Source organism: Oryctolagus cuniculus, chromosome 17 (assembly GCF_964237555.1).
Source record: "Oryctolagus cuniculus chromosome 17, mOryCun1.1, whole genome shotgun sequence".
In the NCBI taxonomy this organism is placed as follows: domain Eukaryota; kingdom Metazoa; phylum Chordata; class Mammalia; order Lagomorpha; family Leporidae; genus Oryctolagus; species Oryctolagus cuniculus.
Genome location: NC_091448.1, coordinates 5,990,675 through 6,011,114, shown reverse-complemented (window position 1 = coordinate 6,011,114; position 20,440 = coordinate 5,990,675). Strand labels below are relative to the sequence as shown.

General features: G+C 61.6%; 1 protein-coding gene across 1 annotated transcript in view; it reads left to right on the top strand.

The window, feature by feature from the left end:
• The window catches only part of TTYH2 (tweety family member 2), a 31,021-nt gene extending 16,716 nt beyond the window's left edge, over positions 1 to 14,305 (top strand). Inside the window, exons 5-14 of the mRNA XM_051830959.2 lie at positions 1,037 to 1,132; positions 1,538 to 1,610; positions 5,667 to 5,736; positions 5,978 to 6,033; positions 6,562 to 6,654; positions 6,899 to 6,991; positions 7,994 to 8,136; positions 8,524 to 8,709; positions 9,083 to 9,161; positions 12,821 to 14,305. Coding sequence (XP_051686919.2) covers positions 1,037 to 1,132; positions 1,538 to 1,610; positions 5,667 to 5,736; positions 5,978 to 6,033; positions 6,562 to 6,654; positions 6,899 to 6,991; positions 7,994 to 8,136; positions 8,524 to 8,709; positions 9,083 to 9,161; positions 12,821 to 12,901 — 970 coding nt within the window. The 3' untranslated portion in view covers positions 12,902 to 14,305. The remainder of the gene's footprint in view (positions 1 to 1,036; positions 1,133 to 1,537; positions 1,611 to 5,666; positions 5,737 to 5,977; positions 6,034 to 6,561; positions 6,655 to 6,898; positions 6,992 to 7,993; positions 8,137 to 8,523; positions 8,710 to 9,082; positions 9,162 to 12,820) is intronic.
• The last annotated feature ends 6,135 nt before the right edge of the window (positions 14,306 to 20,440 follow it).

Below are 20,440 nucleotides of genomic sequence, written 5' to 3'. Positions count from 1 at the left end.
CCTCCCCCCACGGCTGTTCCCCTTCCCACGGGAAGCGTGGGCGGGTCCCCGAGGGAAGGGAGCACGGGCAGGGCCCTGAAGGAGGGGAGCGCGTGGCGTCCCGGCTTGAGGTGGTGCCGGGCCCGGTCACAGCACATTCGGACGTGGCTGCTGGGTGAGGCTGGGGCTGCGTGATAGGGGTCCTGTGAGGAGAGAAGGGGACAAGGGCGATTCGTTTCGCGTCTTCTCCACACCCGTGGACTCCCAGTACTTGGGTTCTTTAGCCCCGGCTGCCTCAGCTTCTACCCTGTGCCATGTCGCCAGCACCTGCTCCTCGCCCCGCCCTGGGAGACCAGGGGCTCCAGCGTCCCCTGCTGGTAGGAGATCTGGGGGCCAAGTGGCCCTCTAAGGTCTCCCAGCCTTTGTGTGACTGCCTTTCCCCACCAGCTCAGCCCGGCCAGGCCCCTGGAGGGTCCCGGGTTTCCTGGGAGGGGCTAGCCGTGGCACCCTCGCCCACCTCGAGGCCCCTGCTGGCCGGGAGTGAGTCCTCATACGGGTGTCCTTGGTGCCATGTCCAGTGCCAGGCGTGAGGGCCCTCAACGTGCACAGCTGTGGGTGCCACGAGTTCAAGGGCAGGCGGGGGGCCTCGGGGAGGCTGGGCCGGGCCCTCGACAAAGGTGGGCTTCTCAGGGGCTTGTTTCCATCCCTGGATGCAGCCTGGGGGTTCCGGAAGCACAGGGAAAGCAGGGGCGCAGGTCCTGCCCGCTGGGCGGCTGCAGCCTTGCTGTCCAGTGCGCTCGCCCTGCACAAACAGGTTCTCAGTGGCCACTCGTGGGCAGTGGCAGGCAGAGGCCGTGTCCGGCTCCGACACTGGATTGAGGTGGCAGGGGGCGGGGCAGAAGGGAGGGGGCAGCCCTGGAGCCCTGTGAAGAGCCCGTCTGTCCGTGCACACTGGGGTCTCTCTGGCTCAGGACCACTTGCAATTCGGGGCCCCCCAAGCTGGGCAGCGGTGGGAGTTCTGCCCGGTTCCCGCTAACCGCCCCTCCCCCTCCACCAGGTGGCTCTCCTACCTCCTGCTCTTCATCCTGGACCTGGTGATCTGCCTTGTCACTTGCTTGGCGCTGGCCAGGCGCTCCAAGTGTCTGCTGGCTGCGTGAGTAGCTCTGCCCGTGGGCCTGGGACAGAGAGCAGGGCGAGGTGCCACCGTCACGGCACCAAGGGCCTGGCCAGGTTGTAGGGGGAGGGGCCAGCCTGGGCGAGACAGCAGGCACCGGCTGGCCATCTGGACACCAGCAGGCACCGGCTTTCTTCCACCTGTGCTGAGCCGCCCAAGGAACGTGGGCCAGGCCCCCTGCCTCCTGCTGCCTCTCCACACACGGTAGCCCTGTGGCTTCAGCCCAGGACCGCTGCTCCAGCAGTTGGCGGGGCTGTGCGGGGCGGGCAGGGGCCACGAGGGAGGGCACTGGAGGTGGTGGGCTGGCGGCTGTCACGGAGGACCCTCCCCTGCCCCCGTGCTGTGCTCCTTGCCCGGTTCCCACCGTCGCCGCCTCTCTCCCAGGATGCTGGGCTGTGCGCTGCTGGTGCTGCTCCTTAGCTGGGCGTCCCTCGCCACGGACTCGGCCACTGCGGTGGTGAGTGGGGGGCGGGGTGGGAGGTCTGGCCAGGACAGCCTGTCTGGGGGGAAGATGTCCTGTCCAGAGGCCCCACGTGGGGCCAGCTGCCAGCCACAGCCCCTCACTGAGAAGCCCAGCGTCTCAGAACCTAAGGGACTTGGGCCATGTGGGCTCCCCCGTTCTGAGGCTCGCCTGCATGAGCCGGTGGCGTCTCCCTGGGTGAGAAGAGCCAAGGAGGGCCGGGGCGGGGTGGGCCCGGGGCTGATGCGCAGGCTGGAGGGCCCCTGGCCTCAGAAGCGCACCCCCGTGCCGTGCCCGCGTCCTGGGCCCTGGGAGCGTGGCCCTGATGCTGCCTTCCCTCCCCTGCCCCAGACTCTGTCCCAGACACACGAGGTGCCTCTGGCTGTGACTAAAGGGGGCACAGGTGTTTGACCGAGAAGTTGGGCTGCCCGGCTTCGTGTCCCAGCACCTGTCCCCGCTCCAGTTGCCCGCAAATGCAGACCCCAGAAGGCAGCAGGCGAAGGCCCGAGTACCTGGGCCCCTGCCACCCACACAGGAGACCTGGATGGAGTCCGGGCTCCTGGCCTCGGCCTGGCCCAGCCCTGGCTGTTGCAGGCGGGCGTTTGGGGAGTGAACTCGGGGGGGGGGGGGGAGCGCGCTCTCTCCTGCTCTCTTTCTCTGTCTCTGCCTCTCAGACAATTTCTGAGAAGTGGGGGCCTCCCACGTGGGTGTGCCTAGTGTTCAGTGGACGTAAAGCTGGCCATCCGCCGTGTGTATGAGTCTGTCTGTCTGTCCACTCGGTGGGCGTGCTTTGCCGTGTGACACTCAGCACCCTTTGCCTGGGGGGACAAAACCCAAGAGCCCTTGGTTTGCTGCTGCAGCCGGTGGAAGACGACTTGGCAGATAACCACGGCTCGGTGTGGGTCCGTTCAGCGTGCGTGCACACGCGTGCTCTGTGCATGCACAGGTGTGAGGGCACATGTGTGATGAATCAGGGGCTTGCAAGACATCCTTAGTCGATTCCAGTGCCACAGACCAGCCTTGTACTGGCCTCTGTTCTGCTGGCTATCTCCCGCTCCCTCCTCGGGTCCTAGACTTCTCTGGAGGTGGAAGGATGGGGGCTGGTACCTCCTGTGCGGTGGCCGTTACCCCGGCCTGCTGTGGGGAAGGGCAGGGTAGCAGGGCCCAGCTCATGCCCAGAGCGTCCTGGTGGCGCAGGAGCTGCCAGACGCTGAGTGGCGCAGAGCCGTGGAGCCCAGCTGGCCAGAGCCAGGTGCACAGCTGTGTGTGGGACAAGTGTGGGCACGGGGAGGCTCTCCGCAGGGCCCAGGCTGGTGGCCTCCTGCTTGCCGCCGTGAGCTGCCCTGCGGGAGAGGCCCCTCGCACGGACTGCTCCCTCTCACCACGGACTGCTCCCTCTCACCACGCTGCAGTGTGTAAGGAAACAGAGGCCGATGCACTGTGCCAGCTGGGTGCCCTGGAATGCCTGGGAGCTGGGAGAAATGCCATTTCCCTAATTCCTTCAGTCAGGCCCTTGTGTGAGAGCCCAGCGGGTGAGGTGCAGCTGAATGGGCCTTTGATAGGGCCCGGGGCCTGCTGCATTTTAATGGGAGGGGGAGGGGCAGCTGTCGGGGTGGTTGTGCCCAGCTTTTTGTGTGGCCTGCAGGCCACCCTGCCTGTTTGGAGAAGCCAGAGAGCTGACAGCCCCTGTCCCCATGAGGAGAGAGAGTGCTGTCCCCAGGGCCTCTGTGCCTGGGTGCTTGAGAGCGGAGCCGAGCCCTGAGCCCCCGCCCTGCATGAGCCGTGCCCGGTGCCTGTGGCTGCGCGGCCAGAAGCTCTGGCAGAGAGGGTTGGCTTAGCCACTTTGACCCCTGACCCCAGCTCCTGACTCCAGCTTCCCACTAATGCACACCCTGGGAGGCATCAGGTGACGGCTCAGGTAGTCGGGCCCTGGGTGCAGCCTCACTGGAGTTTGGGGAGTGAACCAGCAGATCGGGGTGCGCGCTCTCTCTTTCAAATGAATGATTTTTTTTTTTACTTTTCTGAAAGATTTTTATTTGTTTGAGTTATGGAGAGAGAGAGAGAGAGAGATCTTCCATCTGCTAGTTCACTCCCCAGAAGGCTGCAACAGCCGGAGCCAGGAGCTTCTTCCAGGTCTCCCACATGGATGCAGGGGCCCAGGCACTTGGGCCATCTTTCACTGTTTTTCCCAGGCCATTAGCAGGGAGCTGGATCGGAAGTGGAGCAGCCCATATGGGATGCCAACATTGCAAGTGTTGGCTTTACCTGCTGTGCCACAGTGCCGGCCCACAAATAAATAAATGTTTTAAGTTAAAAATAAGGAAAAGGAGGAAGTAGATTCAGGGGGTGGGATCTGAGCAGGTGCACTTAGCCACAGCAGCTCAGGACGGGATGTGGTGGGGCAGGGGTGGATGGTGGGGCCCCCGCCTGCATCCACCGCCCAGCCCACCCCTTCCCAGCAGTGGAAGCCTGGGGACGGTCCAAGTTTTCATGCCTCCGTTTCCTCCTGTGTAACATGGGAAGGGTCCATTTTTGTGTCAGAGCGTTGCTAACAGGATATTCCCGAGAGAGACACAGGAAATGTTCAACCCCAGCAGTCAGCGGCTCCCACATGCCGACTACCAGCACGCGAGGGTCCCGGGCAGCCCTGCCCACCTCACCTCTGTCCCCAGGAACTGCCTGCAGCCTCTGCACCGCCCCCAAACCACCCTCGCCTAATGCACCTGTCCCAAGGGACCTCAGACAGGCGCTGAGCGCCCAGGTGCAGGCCTGGCCGGAATGGGGATGGAGGGAGGGAGGAGGAGGCCACCTCACTGGGGAAGCCTCAGATGGGGCCCCCGTCCCTCTGCCTCCCTGGGTCCCAGACTTCCTGGAGGTGACCCAGGCCAAGATGGCCGCCTGTGTTCTTGTTTTTTCCCAAGACTTGCGCACCCGCTGGCTGGCTTCCCTCCGTCACTCCAGTGGGGGTGGGGGTGGGGTGGGGTGGGGGTGGCCCCGGGCCTGCTGGCGCTGCAGCTCTGATTGCCATTAAGGATCCAGGATGATTTGTTACGTCTGTTAGTGGTTTGTGTGTAAAATTGTTCTCCCAGGCCCTGAGCACGCGAGGGGGGGGAGGGGTTGTGCACATGGGGCTCAGAGCGAGCTCTGTGCCTAGTGGCGCCGGTCGTCCCCAGCCCTCCCTCCCCTCCCCCCCCCCCCCCCCGCACACATTTTCTAGACCGTGGTGCCATGATTCAGCTCGCCTGCACCTGGGTCTGCAGCCGTGCCTGGTACCCAGAAGGCGCTGAACACCTGCGCTGGTGTGGCTCCCCGAAGCAGGAGCCTAGGAAGGGAGACAGCACAGCACAGAGGGGGCCCCTGCCTGGGGGCCCTGGCCCAGAGGAGGGGGCTGTAGGACCTGAGCTTGCCCTGGCTGCTCGGAGACCTGGAGACCCCCTTTCCGCAGTGCCCACTGCACCACAGGCCAGATCTGGGGGGTCTCGCTCAGAGACGCATCCTGGCTGCCGCCTCTCCCATGCGGGCTCAGATGCCTGTCAGTGGCACGGCCTGGGGCCAGCCCCAGCTCCGCCCACTCCCATGCCTGTGCGCCCAGCGGCTCCCAGATGGGTCAGCGGTAGCCGCATTCTTTAGAAAGAATCCAGAGCCTTCAGAGATTGTTCACCAGCGCGTGCAGAGCTGGGGGCAGCGAGACGAAAAGGGAGAAGAGTGACGAGCAAATGTGGCCACGGTGCGGGAGCGCCTCGCTGCCCCTGGGCCGCGTTCCCGGGCCTTGCGGGCCTGCTCCACACCAGGCATCAGGGCAGGGGCGTGGTTAGCATCCGCTGCCCCGCCCCGTCCCGGCTCTGAACTTGCTCCTTAGGCGACCAGTGCTGTTCTCTCGTGGCACGGAAAGAGTTAACCCATCCAGGTAGGAGCAGAGCCGGGCAGGATTGGAACCGGGAGGCTGCCGTCTTTGCCACCCAGGAATGAACTGCAGGGGCCACGTGGCTGGGGCGGCAGGCACCTGGCTCCCCCGGGGCCCTGGTGTCCGACTCCCGTCTCTCCCTGCCCCAGGGCGCCAGTGACTTCTGCGTGGCTCCCGACGCCTTCATCCTGAACTTCACGCAGGGCCAGATCAGCACAGGTATCGCGCTCCCCCTGCAGCTCAGGGTGCCCGGGGCCTGGCCCATCCTGCGCCTCTGCTTCCCTCTTCCAGCCCTCCCCAGGCCCCGTCTCAGGCCCCACTGGACCTCAGAGCCCGCTCCTGCAAACGGCCTCCCTGGGCGGCCCGGGGATGGGGAGGAAGGAGGGAGGCCTGGCTGGACCAGGGGACGGCGAGGAGCGGCCCCTGCGAGTGGCCTGACGCCCGCGCTGTTGCCTTGCAGAGGTGACCCGCTACTACCTGTACTGCGGTCAGAGTGCGCGGAGCCCCTTCCAGCAGGTACAGCCGCCCCCCGCCCACGCCCCTCCGTCAGCTCCCCCCCATGACCCCAGCCCTGCTGCTGACCAGGGCCAGGAAGCTTTGCATCCCTGTGTCCCCTCCTTGACTGCTCCTCTGCAGGGGCCATGCTCCTGCCCAGGGACTCCTCGGCCAGTGCCTCTCGCACGGTCACCTGTGCGTCTCCCGTGCAGGGCCAGCGGGTGCAGCCTGAGCGCCCAGGCGAGGCAGATGCTGCCGGTCTGAGGCCCATGTCTGAGAGGGCTGTGGTGCCCTCTGGAAGTGGGTGGAGATGGGGGAGGACCTGCATCGTCCTCGCTGTAGTGGACGGGTTGACCAGATGGCCAGAGTCCATGGGGCACCACTTTGCCTTGGAGGTCAGGATTTTGCTGGCCCTGTCCAGCCCTCTGTACCTGCCCTGCAGCCAGTGGGGATAGCCCTGCCCCCAGGGCTGCTGCCGGTGTTGGGGGGAGGGCGTCCAGGCTCCTGGCACGTGGACCTTCATGGGGGCTGTGGTCTCCCCCGGCCCAGGCACTGACCGTCTACCAGCGCTCGCTGACCACCATGCAGATCCAGGTGGCGGGGCTGCTGCAGTTCGCTGTGCCGCTCTTCCCCACGGCCGAGGTAAGGCGCCACCCCACAGCCGGGGTGCTGGGGTGCTGGGGAGGGGCTCCCTAGCTGAACGCTGGCCCTGCCGGAGCCCACCGGAGCCCCAGGCAGGCCTGGGAGAGCGATTGGCCGGCTCTTCGTCCCCTCCCCGCCTCCCTCGGTGGCCTGGCCCCCTTCCCTTGTCTGGACGTCCTCGGCCCCCACTGTCCCTTTGCGGTTTTATCTGTCAGTCTCACCTCTCTCCCTCTTCTGGCTCCAGAAAGACCTCCTGGGCACCCAGCTCCTGCTGAACTCCTCTGAGGCCAGCCTGCAGCAGCTGACGGCCATGTTGGATTGCCGGGGGCTGCATAAGGTGCTGGGGGTGACCTTGGGGGGTGCGGGGAGGGTGTGGGGCACCCCAACAGGCCACACCTGCCCAGAGCGAAGCTTGCAGAGGCCTAGAGAGCAATTTCCTGGTCCCCCTGCAGACCTGGAACAGGGTCAGAGCTCCACAGTGGGAGGGGGGTGAGGGGCCCTGGCATTGAGACCCGGGGCGGGGGGGGGGGGGGCCTGTGGAAGCTTCTGGAGCCATGGGCACAGGGGCAGGCTTAGGAGGGTTGGCTCTGGTTAGCTCTAGGACACTGGGGGTCCCTACCCTCCAAGAGGGAGGTAGTTCCTCACTGTCCAGGCTTGTGCGGTGTGGACGGGTGGCTGCCTACACGCGTGCACACGCGGGAGCCCGTGGACGGGTCACGGGTAGACAGTGCAGTAGCTGGCCATAGCTCGCCCCTCCTGCACTTGGGGGTGGTCCTGGTAGTGCCGGAATCCACCTGTGCCTCGTCCCCGTCCCCTTTACGAGCAGTCCCTCCGCCCGTCGCAGACAGCACAGCTCTGTGCGTGCCTCCGCATGGCTCCCTCCTGGCGTTCCTGGGGCTGGGGCCTCCTCCGCTTCCTTGTCTTCTCCATTCTCTTCCTCTCCACCCCGGAGCCCCAGCGTCTGCTGTCGCCTTACGATCAAACCCTGACCCCTCTCCCACCGCCCTTTTTCTCTTGGGGGCTGCGCCACGCTCAGGCCCTCTGCTCCCTCTCCTTGAGGTCCGCCCCTCCTTGCCCCGCCCAGTCTCTCTGGTTCAAGGCCGGCTATCCAGGGCCTGACACGCTGCGGCTGCTGCGTTTCCACAGTGCACTCCAGAAGCCTTCTTGTGTTGGGCTCCACAGCCATGGCCCTAAATGGCGGTGCCAGGTGCTGGGGCCAGGGAGCAGCTGGGAGGGCCCAGGCCCAGGCTGGGCGCAGAGGGGCTGCCAGAGACGCGCTCGGAGCCTGGGCTGGGCCCCCATTCCCTCTGCAGCTCCCTGTCTGCCTGCTCCTCCCCAGGACTACCTGGACGCCCTCACCGGCATCTGCTACGACGGCATTGAGGGCCTGCTCTACCTGGGCCTCTTCTCCCTCCTGGCCGCCCTGGCCTTCTCCACCCTGATCTGTGTGGGGCCCCGGGCCTGGAAGTGCTTCACGGCCAGGTGAGCCGCCCGGGAGGGAGGAGGACGGAGACAGGCAGCAGGGAGCCTGGTGGGCCGGCTGGACCCCCCCTCCCGAGACGGACCCCCACGCTGAGGTTTCTGGGGGACTCAGGGCAGGAGCTGGGGCTGGGACCAGTGGGGGTTCTTGTCCTACAGACTGGCACCCCAGCTCCTCAGCAGGGGGCTTTGCAGGGGTGCTGGGGGAATGCCAAGGGGATACATTGTATCACTCGCATCAGGGAACAGGTGCACCCTGTGTGTCAGCGCCTCTGTGGGGAGGATCCCAGGTGGGCTGCCTGCAAGAGTTGGCCAGGGAGAGCCCTGTGGAGCAGAACGGGGAAGCGGATGGGACCAGCAGCCCCAACGCCCTTCCCCGTGTCTTTGCAGGGACAGAGACTACGATGACTTTGACGACGGCGACCCCTTCAACCCCCAGGCGCGGCGCATGGCTGCCCACAGCCCCTGCCGGGGGCAGCTACACAGCTTCTGCAGCTACAGCAGCGGCCTGGGCAGCCAGAGCAGCCTGCAGCCCCCGGCCCAGACCGTCTCCAACGCCCCCGTCTCTGAGTACATGTACGGCGGGGGCCCTCGGGGACCCCACACGCCTGGGCTGGGAGCTGTCTCTGTGGGTGGGGCGGGGGAAAGAAGACATCCAAGGCCAGCTGGTCCCCCCCCCCCCGCCCAGCTGTGAGATGCATCTGGTTGTCTCCACACCAGCCTGAGCTGTGGGAAGAGACCCCAGCTGTGCGTGACAGCCCTGGGTGGTCCCCGGGCCACCCTGCTCGGCCTGGGCGCCTGTGCCCTCTGTACTCATCCCCAGGGCTCCCAGAAACCTGCTGCCCCCTCTCTATCCATTTCCTTCCCCCTCCCCCCTCGCCGGCCCCCCGGGACCCTCCTGAGCAATCTGCCCGCTGGCCCGCCCTGAGCCACCCTCTCGGCTCTGCAGGAACCAGGCGATGCTGTTCGGTGGGAACCCACGCTACGAGAACGCACCGCTCATCGGGAGAGGCTCCCCTCCACCCACGGTAACCCCTGCACCCGCGTGGTCCCGGCTGCAGCCCTCATGGGGAGACAGTTACGGATAAACCCCAGCCAGCCCCTAGGCAGAAGGGAATGGAACGGTTTTGTTATTGAATAAGCACTAGGCGCAGTCGGACAGCCGTGCACAGTGGGGCAGCCACGCACGCAGTGGGGCGGCCGCCTGGGAACCGCCCCTTTGTCCAGCCAGGCAGCGTCTTCCGTTTCCCAAGATAACCGGTTCCTGGTCTGTCTGGGAGCTCGGCAGCGCCCTCTGCCGGCTGCTGCGGCTAAACCCACCTGGGAACGCGCGCTTGTCCTCGTTAGCTAACTGCCTTCCTCCAGAGGCCGAGGGAAAAGTCTCCTGCTTATCCTGGGGCTCCCGCTGGAGCCAGCAGCTGGAGCCAGGAGGAGAGATCAGTTACATTTGCAGGAAGTTTTCTAAACTCCAGGAAGCCAGGGGATCTCTCTCCCCAACCTCCAGCAGGGACGGGTAGCCCCAGGGCAGGGGCCTGAGGCGGCCGGGGTGGGCAAGTGAGGACGAAAGCCCCCGCTGCTCATTTCTGAAGGTCCCAGGAGCCTTGCCTGAGGCAGACAGGGCTGCCTTAGACCCAGGGCCCAGGACACAGGCGCCCGTGGCAAGGGCCTGGGTTCCAGCTCCTGCAAACCTGAGCAAATGCTACCTGTCTCTGGGCCTTGGTGCCCCCATCTGGAGAATGGGAGTCCAGGGAGGGGTCTGAGCCCTGGAAGGCTCGGTCATTACAAAAGCAGTTGTGTGAGCGCTGGAGCACTCTTAGGAGTGAGCAGCGCGTCTCCGTTGCGAACGCCGCCTGCCACACTCCCTCCCTTTCTAAGAAGGGAGGGGAGGAGGGGTCTGGAGCCGCGTGTCTGCCCTCACTCCGCTGGACGATGCGTTGCACCTGTGTAGGCTGGGACTTTGGGAGGAGGTGGCCTGGAAGCACGTGTGACCCCGGGGGTGATGGACGTGGGCCCTGAGAACCTACGAGGCGCGTGGACACGGTGTGCAGGGGGCAGCTTCCCGGGCATGATGCTCTCGGCCTGCCGAGGCGGACAAGACCCGGTGCCCGCCTTCGGGCGTGTCTGGTCCCTTGGAGGGGCTGCCTGGGGAAGTGCCGGGAGGGGCTTTGAGGCCGAGAGGGAGGAGCTGTCCACCTGTTTGGGGGATTCTAGAAGGTTCTGTAGGGGTAGTGCTGTGTCCAAGGAGCAAGAATTGCTGTTCGGTTTAGAGGTCTTAGTCGGCTTCATTTGTGGTCCCGCACAAAATGGAATAAGCGTCCGGCGGGCTGAGCAGAGGGCTGGTTTTGTGGGCGGAGAAGTCAGTCACCTCGCAAGGTGGGGACAGCAGTGGGGAGTTGGCGGTGGCTGCGCCTGAGGCCGCTTTGCCGTTGGGCCAGTTGGCACCCCTGGCTCTTCCTCCTCCCTCCTGGTGTTCTGGAGCATCAGGTAACAGTTTGGCTTGGTGCTGTGACACAGGACTTCAGCGTGAGTGACCACAGGAGCCTCGTTCAATAATGGTCACCTATAGTTTTTTTTTTTAAGGTTTGTTTATTTATTCGAAAGAATTACAGAGGCCAGGGCTGGGTCAGGCTGAAGCCAGGAGCCAGGAGCTTATTCTGGGTCTCCCGCGTGGGTGGCAGGGGCCCAAGCACTTGGGCCATCTTCTGCTGCTTTCCCAGGCACATTAACAAGGAGCTGGATCGGAAGTGGTTAGCTGGGACTCAAACTGGCACTCACATGGGATGCCAGCACTGCAGACCGGGGTTCAACCCACTACACTGCAGCACCGGTCCCATATACAAAAGATTTATTGATTATTTTTATTTGAAAGAGTTACACAGAAGGAGAGAGGGGAGAGAGAGAGAGAGAGAGAGAGAGAGGTGTCTTCCATCCACTGGTTCACTCCCCAGTTGGCTGCAATGTCCAAATCATGCCAGTCTGAAGCCAGGAGCCAGGAGCCTCCTCCAGGTCTCCCACGTGGGTGCAGAAGCCCAAGCACTTGGGCCATCCTCCACTGCTTTCCCAGGCCACAGCAGAGAGCTGGATCGGAAGTAGAACAGCCAGGACTTGAACTGGTGCCCATATGGGATGCTGGCACTGACGGCGGCAGCTTTACCTGCTACGCCACAGCGCTGCCCCGCCCCCCATATACTTTTTTAAAAGATGTATCTTGTTTATTTTAAATGCAGAGCGAGAGAGAGAGAGCAAGAGTGAGAGAGAGGTAGCTTTTTATTCTCTGGTTCATTCCTCAAATGGCCTAAATTGTCGGGACTGGGCCAGGCCAAAGCCAGGAGCCAAGAACTATTCAGGTCTCCCCAGGGGTGGCAGGTGCCCAATGTCGGGCCATCTTCTGCTGCCTCCCAGGCCGTAAGCAGGAAGCTGGATTGGAAAGTGGAGCAGCCGGGACTCGAACCGGTGCTTTGATACGGGATGCCTAGGTCACAGGTGGTGCTTTAGCCTGCCACGCCACAACGCAGGCCCCTCTCCTTTGGCTTTTATTTCTAGCGGTGGCCTCAGAGCCACGCCTGTGCAGTTAGTCTCTCCAGGGGCCACAGCTTGGGTGGGGAGGGGCATTGCTGTGAGCGTCTGGTGAGTGGAGGGCCGTGGGCAAGAGAGCCCCTCATAACAAAGGCCGGCGTGGTCCCACGTGTGCACAGTGCACAGGGCTGTGTCCTGTGCTCTGTGGGTTGTCAGCAGTGCCCCGACCTCTGCCCTGCTGAGCGCCAGCAGCACCTGGCCCCCGTCTCCCCCCCACGGCCCCCCTTGGTGTTTCTTTCCGGTTCTTCTTGGAGCCTGCACCTGCTCTCCTTTGAAGCAGTTTTACAAACAGCTCAAAACCCGTCCTGGTTTTGTTCCTTCTCCCTGGGGTCCTGGCGATTGGGAGTGGTTGGCGGAAGGCTGCCTCCAGCCTCGCCGCCAGTCACATCCCGGCCTGGCTAGCGATGTGGATCGTCGAAGACGTCTGTGCTAATCTAAGCAAAGCACAATTCAAGAAAGTCCGCTGCTGTGAAAAGCTAGCGACTCCACCGCACGTCGTGATGCCGGATAAGAGCAGTCGTCAGATCCCCTTCCGTCTAGAGAGACGCGGTCCTCCCCCTGCCTCCTGAGCCGATCCAGTGCTAGGAGCCAGGAGCTTCCTCCGGGTCTCCCACACGGGTGCAGGGGCCCAAGCCCCTGGGCCATCCTCTACTGCTTTCCCAGGCCACAGCAGAGAGCTGGATCGGAAGAGGAGCCGCGGGGACGTGAACCGGCGCCCACATGGGATTCCGGTGCCATAGGCGGAGGCTTAGCCACTGTGCCATGGAGCCGCCCCCCGTATACTCTAATAAGTGACCTCCAGGTCACTTCCGTACAGTGTAGTGCTGCGTGCGTAGTTGTCTAGGAAGTAATGACCAGGGGCACCCCGCACATGGCCAGTGATGCAGGTTTTCCTGCAGACCTTGGGGTCAGTGGCGGTGGGATCCAGGATGCACCCTGCAGGTGCGCAGGGTGGGCTGCACGAGGGTCTTCAGAAAGTCCGTGGAAAGTGCGCAGGAGCTTCCAGAAGATAAACTTGTTCACTTCCACTTTCCCTGGCCTTTCTGGGATTCCCTCGTGCTGTGTCGGGTGGGGGTCCGCTCTGACAGCGCCGTGTCTCCCCTCCCCGCAGTACTCCCCCAGCATGAGAGCCGCTTACCTGTCGGTGGCAGATGAACACCTGCGGCACTACGGCAGCGACTTCCCAGCCTAGCGGACGGCCGCGCCAGGGCCCTGCCTGCCCTTCCCGCGGGCCCACCACGGACCACCCGCGTTCCTCCAACGGGAATCAAAGGCACCCGGACACCGGCAGGCTCTCACAGCTGACCAGCGCCCCTGGCGGGGACAGAGAACCTGCGACTCGGCCAGCCTCTCTCTCCTGCACCCCCCTCTCTGCACCAGAACCGCCCCTGGGGCTCCCTGGGGCTCCACCATCTGCCTCACCCCTGCCTCCCACCCTCACAGGAAGGGCGGGGCAGGGAGGGGGTGTCAGACGCCGCGGGCTGGACTGTGCCTCCCCTTAGCACTGACCACCAGTTCTCGCCACTGCTCAGCAGGTGGCAGTGGGAGGGGCTGGTCAGAGATGCATTTAAGGGACGTGGCCTTGCTGGTGGGACCGAATACTGTCGACTGTTCCCGGAGCCAGGTGGACTTTCCTGGGCCACCAGGGGACTGTGCTAGGCGCGCTGCCCCTGGGAGGCCGGCGGCTGCAGGACCCGGCTGGGGACGTGGAGCAAAGCCTGATGCTAACCCTCCGTCACCCACCTGCGTGGCAGAGCTGCTGCACGTGGGCCCAGGCATGGGCAGGCGCTGAGCCGGGGACTCCACCCTGGTTTTCCCGGTGTTGCAGCTCTTGTTGGCTGGCACAGGCCAGGTCTGCAGCCACCTGGAGCAGAGTGGCCAAGACTGGCTTTTTAGTAAAATGAAGATCAGGACAGTGTCCCTGTCCCAGGATGCTGTCTGATAGGGATACGGGTTCACCCTGCTCTGGAAGGGGGCCCTTTAAGAGGGGGAGGAGCTAAGAGGAAAGTGGCCAAGGTCCCTCCCCCCTCCCCTAATGTCCCTGCCTTTTGTCTTTAAGCACATTGGGCTTCCAAAAAGTCCGGAGCAAAGGGGTGCAGCTGTGGCTTAAGGGGCGGACAGGGCGTTCCCCCCTTCCCCCCACCTGTTCCACCTGTTTCCTAGAAGGCTAGAAGGGAAGACGCTTCTGGGCCAGGAGGAAATGATAAAGCCCCCATCCTGCCCGCTGCGGAGCCAGGACTGGGGTCTTTGGTGCTTCCAGCCTCCTGCCCTCCTGAGGTCACAGCCCTGGACCCCCCCAGCAGGGGCGGGCCCCGGACGTGGCACTGTCTGTGCCGGCGGCAGAGCGGTTCTCGCTCACAGCCAAGCTTCCGGCACAGTCCGGGACCACCTCACCTGCAGATGCCAGCTCTGGGGTCCCCGCCCTGCAGCCTTGCTTCTTAACCTCTCCATCTCCGCAGTGTGGGGGCGGGCTTTTTACTGCATGTAAACTGAACTAAAAGTCCTCGGGGTTCCCCAGGGAGCCAGGTGGGGACCCTCTGCCTGACACGTGCGCGGCCTCCCCGCGAGAGAAATAAACGACTTGTACTAAAAGGCGGCCGGGGTCTCCAGCCTGCTCAGCGGGATGACAGGGAGGGCGGCTTGCAGGGGGCGCCCAGCTGCGGTTCCGTGCGAGGACTGAGTGTCACGTGACCTCTCACGTGGCCTCCGGCTGCTCCAGGCCAGGCCTGCCTTCTACCCTAATCTTTGCAAAAATTCATTGTTCTTCAGGTTACTGACGAGCAGTGTTTCTTGAGTGCACACAGTGTACCGGGGGCTGTCCGTGTGTTTAGTTTTTAATCCAACCTCACAGTAAGCCCTGAGTTGTTCGTGCAGCAGGGCTGCCCTGGGGGTGAGGACCCGGCTGGAGCAAGTGGCCGAGCGGGGAGTGCGGAGCAGACCCGGAGCTCACCCGGAGCTCCTGGGCAGCCCTGACCCGCCGGCCGCACGCTCTCGTCAGCACTTTGCCTCCTGGTTGCTTCTGTGGATGCCCAGTCCCCTGTGTGCTTCCTGTGTGGCGTCTGCAAGATTTCTCTTATTATTTGAAAGGCAGAGTGACACAGAGAGAGATATTCATCTGCTGGTTCACTCCCCACATGGCTACAGTGGCCAGGCCAAAGCGAGGAGCTTCATCCGGGTCTCCCGCGTGGGTGGCAGGGTCGCACACACCTGAGCCGACCTCCACTGCTTTCCCAGGCCATCGGCAGGGAGCTGCATCGGAAGAGGAGCGGCCGGGACTTGAATCGGCGGCAGGTGGCAGCTTAACCTGCTATGCCCCGATGTTGGCCCCAGTTTCCACATTTTTAAAGAGAGGGGAAAAAAATCAGATGTTTGAAACTAATTTTTAAAAATTATTTATTTAGGGACCAACGCTGTGGCACAGTGGGTTAAAGCCCCAGCCTACAGGGCCAGCATCCCATAGAGTGCTGGTTCGAGTCCCAGCTGTTCTAATTCAGCTTCCTGCTAATGTGCCTGGGAAAACAGTGGAGGATGGCCCAAGTGCTTGGCCCCTGCACTCATGTGGGAAACCTGGAAGAAGCTCCTGGCTTCGATCAGCTCAGCCCTGGCTGTTGTGGCCGTTTGGGGAGTGAACCAGCAGATGGAAAACCTCTCTGTAACTCTTTCAAATAAATAAAGCTTTAAAAATTATTTATTTATTTATTTGAAGGCAGACAGAAATCTTCCAGCTGCTGGTTCACTCCCCAAATGCCTGCCAACAGCCAGGGCTGGGCCAGGCCAAAGCCAGGAACCCGGAACCCCATGTGGGTTTCCCACAGAGAGGCTGCAGCCCAAGTGCTTGAGCCATCACCTGCTTCTCCTAGGGTGCACGTTAGCAGGAAGCTGGTTTGGAAGTGGAAGTGGGACTTGATCCCAGGCACTTAGATAGGGGGTGCAGGGGTCCCAGGTTGTGACTTAACCTGCTGCGCCAAATGCCTGCCACACAACTGATTTTTTACAGGAGACAACACTTTGAACCCCAACCATGCACAATTTTATCCTTTGTGCCACCTAAACTTTCCATTCTCAGTAACAGACCACTATTACCCAAAAAGGTGTACTTGATTATTATAATATTCTTTTTTAAGATGTATTTATTTTTATTCGAAAGAGTTACAGAGCGTAAGGGAGAGAGAGAATCTTCCATTCACTGGTTCACTTCTCAGATGGCCGCATTGGGGGCTGGGCCAATTTGAAGCCAGGAGCCAGGAGCTTCTTCCAGGTCTCCTATGTAGCTGCAGGGGCCCAAGGACGTGGGCCATCTTCTGCTTTCCCAGGCGCATTAGCAGGGAGCTGGATTGGAAGTGGAGCAGCTGGGACTCGAACAGGTGCCCATATGGGATGCTGGCGCTGCAGGCTGCGGTTTTACCTGCTACACTACAATGCCGGCCATATTATAATGTTGTTCATTTCATGAACAGAGCCTGTGGAGTTTGCTTTTCTCAGCCCAGGAAGACTCCAGCGTTTGCTCTTGTAGCAGTTTGCAGTTTGCCCGCTCCTGGCTTCTCTCAATTCTGGGACAGCAAAGGACGTGGACTTCCCGGGGCAGGCAGGTGACCACTCGGCTGCGCTCAGAGGCAAGCCCGGAGCCGCGGGCCAGGATTCCCGGGGTCTCCGGCTTCCTGAGTTGCTCTTCAGTCTGTTTATTGTGTTCATTCTTTGTCTGATTCTCCCCCCCAACTCCAAAAATAAACACTGTGTATGATGCAAACATCTCAAACTCCCGCGATCCAGCAACCCGGAAGAGAACTCCCAGACCCCAGACCAGTCTCCTGCGTATTCCCAAGGCTTTTTTTTTTTTTTTTTTCCTGTAAAGCATTTATGGAGATATAGTCATGCCATCTTGTCCTGCGATGGCTTGTCCTCCGTCACGCTCGTCTTGGACGTCTTCCCATCGCTCTTTACAAAACGCCCCTCTTCCAGCCACTGACTCTCGAGAGCAGAGGGGAGCAAGGCTGTGTGAGATTCTGGAATTCCACCAAGGGAAAGGTTCCGGCATTTTCTGGAAAGGGATCTGGCTGAAGCCTGCCCGAAGCACCTGTGCATCAAAAGCAGCGCTTTTATCTTTAAAAAATACTTCTCTGACAATTTTGTAGTGGTGTTTACTTTTCATTGACTTGAAAGGCAGAGTGGCAAAGAGAGAAAGGGAGAGAGCTCCTCCGTGCCCAGGCTCGCTCTCCAAATTGCCCGCAACAGCCAGGGCTGGGCCAGACCAAAGCCAGGAGCCTGGAGCTCCGTCCCTGTCTCCCGTGGTATCATTTAAAAACATCAAACATGTCCTGATGAGGGGCCCACCACAGAGCCCCTGACGAGTCTTTGCAGGAACTCACGGTCACCAAAGCCAAGGGGGGTCTGAGGAACGCAGGAGCCCAGGGAGGTAACCGTGACAGTGTGACAGATGGGATCCTGGGACAGGAAAGGGACTTTCGAGGAATGCCAAGGAAATCGGAATCAAGTGTGGACTTCGCAAGAGTGGAGAAATCCTGGCTCACTGACTTGAAGAAAGTATTTATTTATTTATTTTATTTGGAAAGAGACAGGCGTGAGAGATGAGAGACGGAGTCCCGCCTCCACTTCCCCTTCCAATCCAGCTTTCTGCTAAAGTGCCTATGAGGCGGGTGATGATGGCCCCGAGTAGCTGGGGCCCTGCCACCTGTATGGACAACCCAGACCGAGTTCCTGGCTCCGGGCTCTGGCCTGGCCCAGCCCAGGCTATGGCGAGTGTCTGGGGAGTGAACCAACAAATAGAAGATCTCTCCCTCTGTCGCTCTTTTTCAAATAAAGATGAATACACATTTGAGAAATAGAATGTGTATTAGACTACGTAGTAAATAACGTGCATTGTTGGTAGGGATGAAAAGTGTTGCAGCTGTTGTGGAAACAATATGGAGTTCCCTCAAAAGAGGAAACATAGGGGCTGTGTTGCGATGTCACTGTCCCAGATGAGCGCCGGTTCACGTCCTGGCCGGTTCAGTGCCCATCCTCCTCCCTGCTGATGCACCTGGGGAGGCAGCGGAAGACGGCCCAAGTGCTTGGGCCCTTTCACCCTTGTAGGAGACCTGGATGGAGTTCCAGGCTCCTGGCTTCGGGCTGGCCTAGCCCTGGCCATGAGCAGCCTTTTGGGGAGTGAACCAGCAGGTGGAAGGTCTCTCACTCTCTCTGTCTCTCCATCTCTTTATAACTTTACCTTTCAAGTAAATAAATGTTTTGGGGAAATGAACAATAGTTATATACAATCAGTGATTCCACTTCTGGATATAGAGGCAAAGGAATTGAAAGCAAGGGCTCAGGGATATTTGCACATTCCTATTTATAGCGGCATTATTCCTAATAGCTAATGTGGAAGCAACCCAAGTGCCTATCGACGGGTGAATGGAGGAGCAGAGTGTGGTCTAAATGGATACGGAAGGAGATCTCAATTCTGACACATGCTGCGGTATGGCTGAACCTCCAAGACACACAGCCAACGAGACAAGAAGTGTTTGACGCCAGATAGGAGGTGCTTGGGGCCGTCAAGTTCATTGAGACCGGAGAGCGTGGTTCCTGGGACCAGGAGCAGGGCCGTGGGGAGTTACGTTTAACGGATGCAGTTTGTGCCTGGGATGTGAAATGTTCTGGGGCTGGCGCTGTGGAGTAGCCGGTAAAGCCGCCGCCTGCAGTGACGGCATCCCATACGGGCGCCGGTTCCAGTCCCAGCTGCTCCACTTCTGATCCAGCTCCCTGCTGACGCGCCTGAGAAAGCAGTGGAAGTTGGGCCAAATGCTTGGGGCCCTGCCACCCATGTGGGAGACCCAGATGGAGTCCAAGCTCTTGGCTTCAGACTGGCCCAGCTCCAGCCTTGCAGCCATTTGGGGGAGTGGACCAACGGATGGAAGACCTCTCTCTCTCTCTCTCTCTCTCTCTGTAATTCTGCCTTTCAAGTAAATAATCTTTAACAAAGAGAAGGTGTTCTGGACATGGTGGTGGTGATGGCTGCACAGCCAGCCGAATGCATTCCTCGTTGAGCACATAGAAACGATGAAGCTGGCAGACTCTGCTGGATATATTCGACCACAATAAAAATCAGCTGGGATCGAAAGGGGGCGGCCCTGGTGCAAAGAATCATGGGCCGGCCGGGCAGGCGGCCAGCACCAGGCCCCAGCTCTCAGCTGAGAACTTCTGCTACCAATTACACGGAGACTGGGTGGAGACATGAGAACCCCTGCATTTTTTTTCCAGCCAGGTCCTAGTGAATCCTCCTAATTACACGCCTCACGCTGGCTTCCCAGGGGAGCTGAGCCGGGCCCGCCCTGGGTGCCAGCGAATGGAGCTGCCAGCAGTGGCTGGAGTGGGAGCCCATGATTCAGGCTGCGGTGACTTGAGAGGGGCGGCTGCATCCTCTTTTCTGCGTCCCCCATCCCCCCTTCCTGGCTACGCCCACCTTAAGCCAGGGAAGGACGTGTGGTCAGCGACTTCGCGGCTTCCCAGGCTGGGGGCGGCGGGACGGTTACTGCCCAGCCACCAGGGCTGCGTCAGCTACTGAGCCACTTCCTAGCTCCGCGTGCTCTGTCTGAGTCAGATTCGCCTCTGACCACACAGCGCCGAACCCGGGAGACCTGCAGGCCGCCCTCCACCCAGCCCGGGCCACCCCCCGCCGGCAGTGCCCCCGGCAAGGGAGCCCTCCGCTGGTGGGAGCAGGAGCCATTCAGCGAAGGGCTTGGCTGGTTCTCACCCACGAGGCGCCATCTCCATGGGAGCGAGCTGCCCTGCCTCAATAAAGGCAGGCGGGTGGTGGGACCTCATGTTTGCAGAGAGCGCAGGGAGTGGGCCAGGGATGTTCGCGTCCTGCCCGGGTCTCCCCCCCACCCCCACTCCGGGTGCCTCGGCCTTGCTCTCCGCACTCCCCTCCCCCCACACCTGCCCCATAGGCCTGCCTCTCTGTGTTTCCCGCAGGGACGGTGAGCTCCAGCCAGGAGCCCCCAGTGCCCCTCCCCAGAGGCCTTTCTTCCTGCTCTCACCGCGCCCTCCGCCCTCAATCTGGAATGCTCTCCTCACTCCCCCCTGCAACTCAGAACCAGTCTTCAAGGCCCAAGCCCACTCCTCCTCCGCCCAGCCCAAGTCCTGCCCTGAACCCGGGTTCACCGCTTTCCCCGCAGTGGTAAATTCACAGCGGGCGTCCATCCGGGCCAGTGCCTCTGCCTCCAGCACGGGCTGGACACTCCTCTGGGCAGCCCCGCTGAGTCCTCCCAATTATCCTGCGAGGCCCCCCCACTGGGCCCCCACTTTGCAGATGGGGAAAGTTGAGTCTTGGAAAAGGAAGCTTGTGGGGCTGACCCTGTGGTATAGCAGGTTAAGCCACAGCCTGCAGCTCCAGCATCCCGTGTGGGTGCAGGTTCAAGTCCCGACTGCTCCACTTCTGATCCAGCTCCCTGCTAATGCACCTGGGGAAGCAGTGGAGGATGGCCCAGGTGCTTGGGCCCCTGCCACCCACGTGGGAGACCCGGATGAAGCTCCTGGCTCCAGCCCAGGCCTTTGTGGCAATTTAGGGAGTGAACGAGAGGAAAAGAAAAGGAAGTTGTCTGAGGTCACGTGATCAGTAAGGGACCAATGAAGGCCTCAAACTCCGGTTTCTAATCCCCTGTCCCCCTCACTTCATTGCTTTGACCTGAGCAGAACTCATTCATTCACTCATTCATTCATTCAACGAACATGGCAC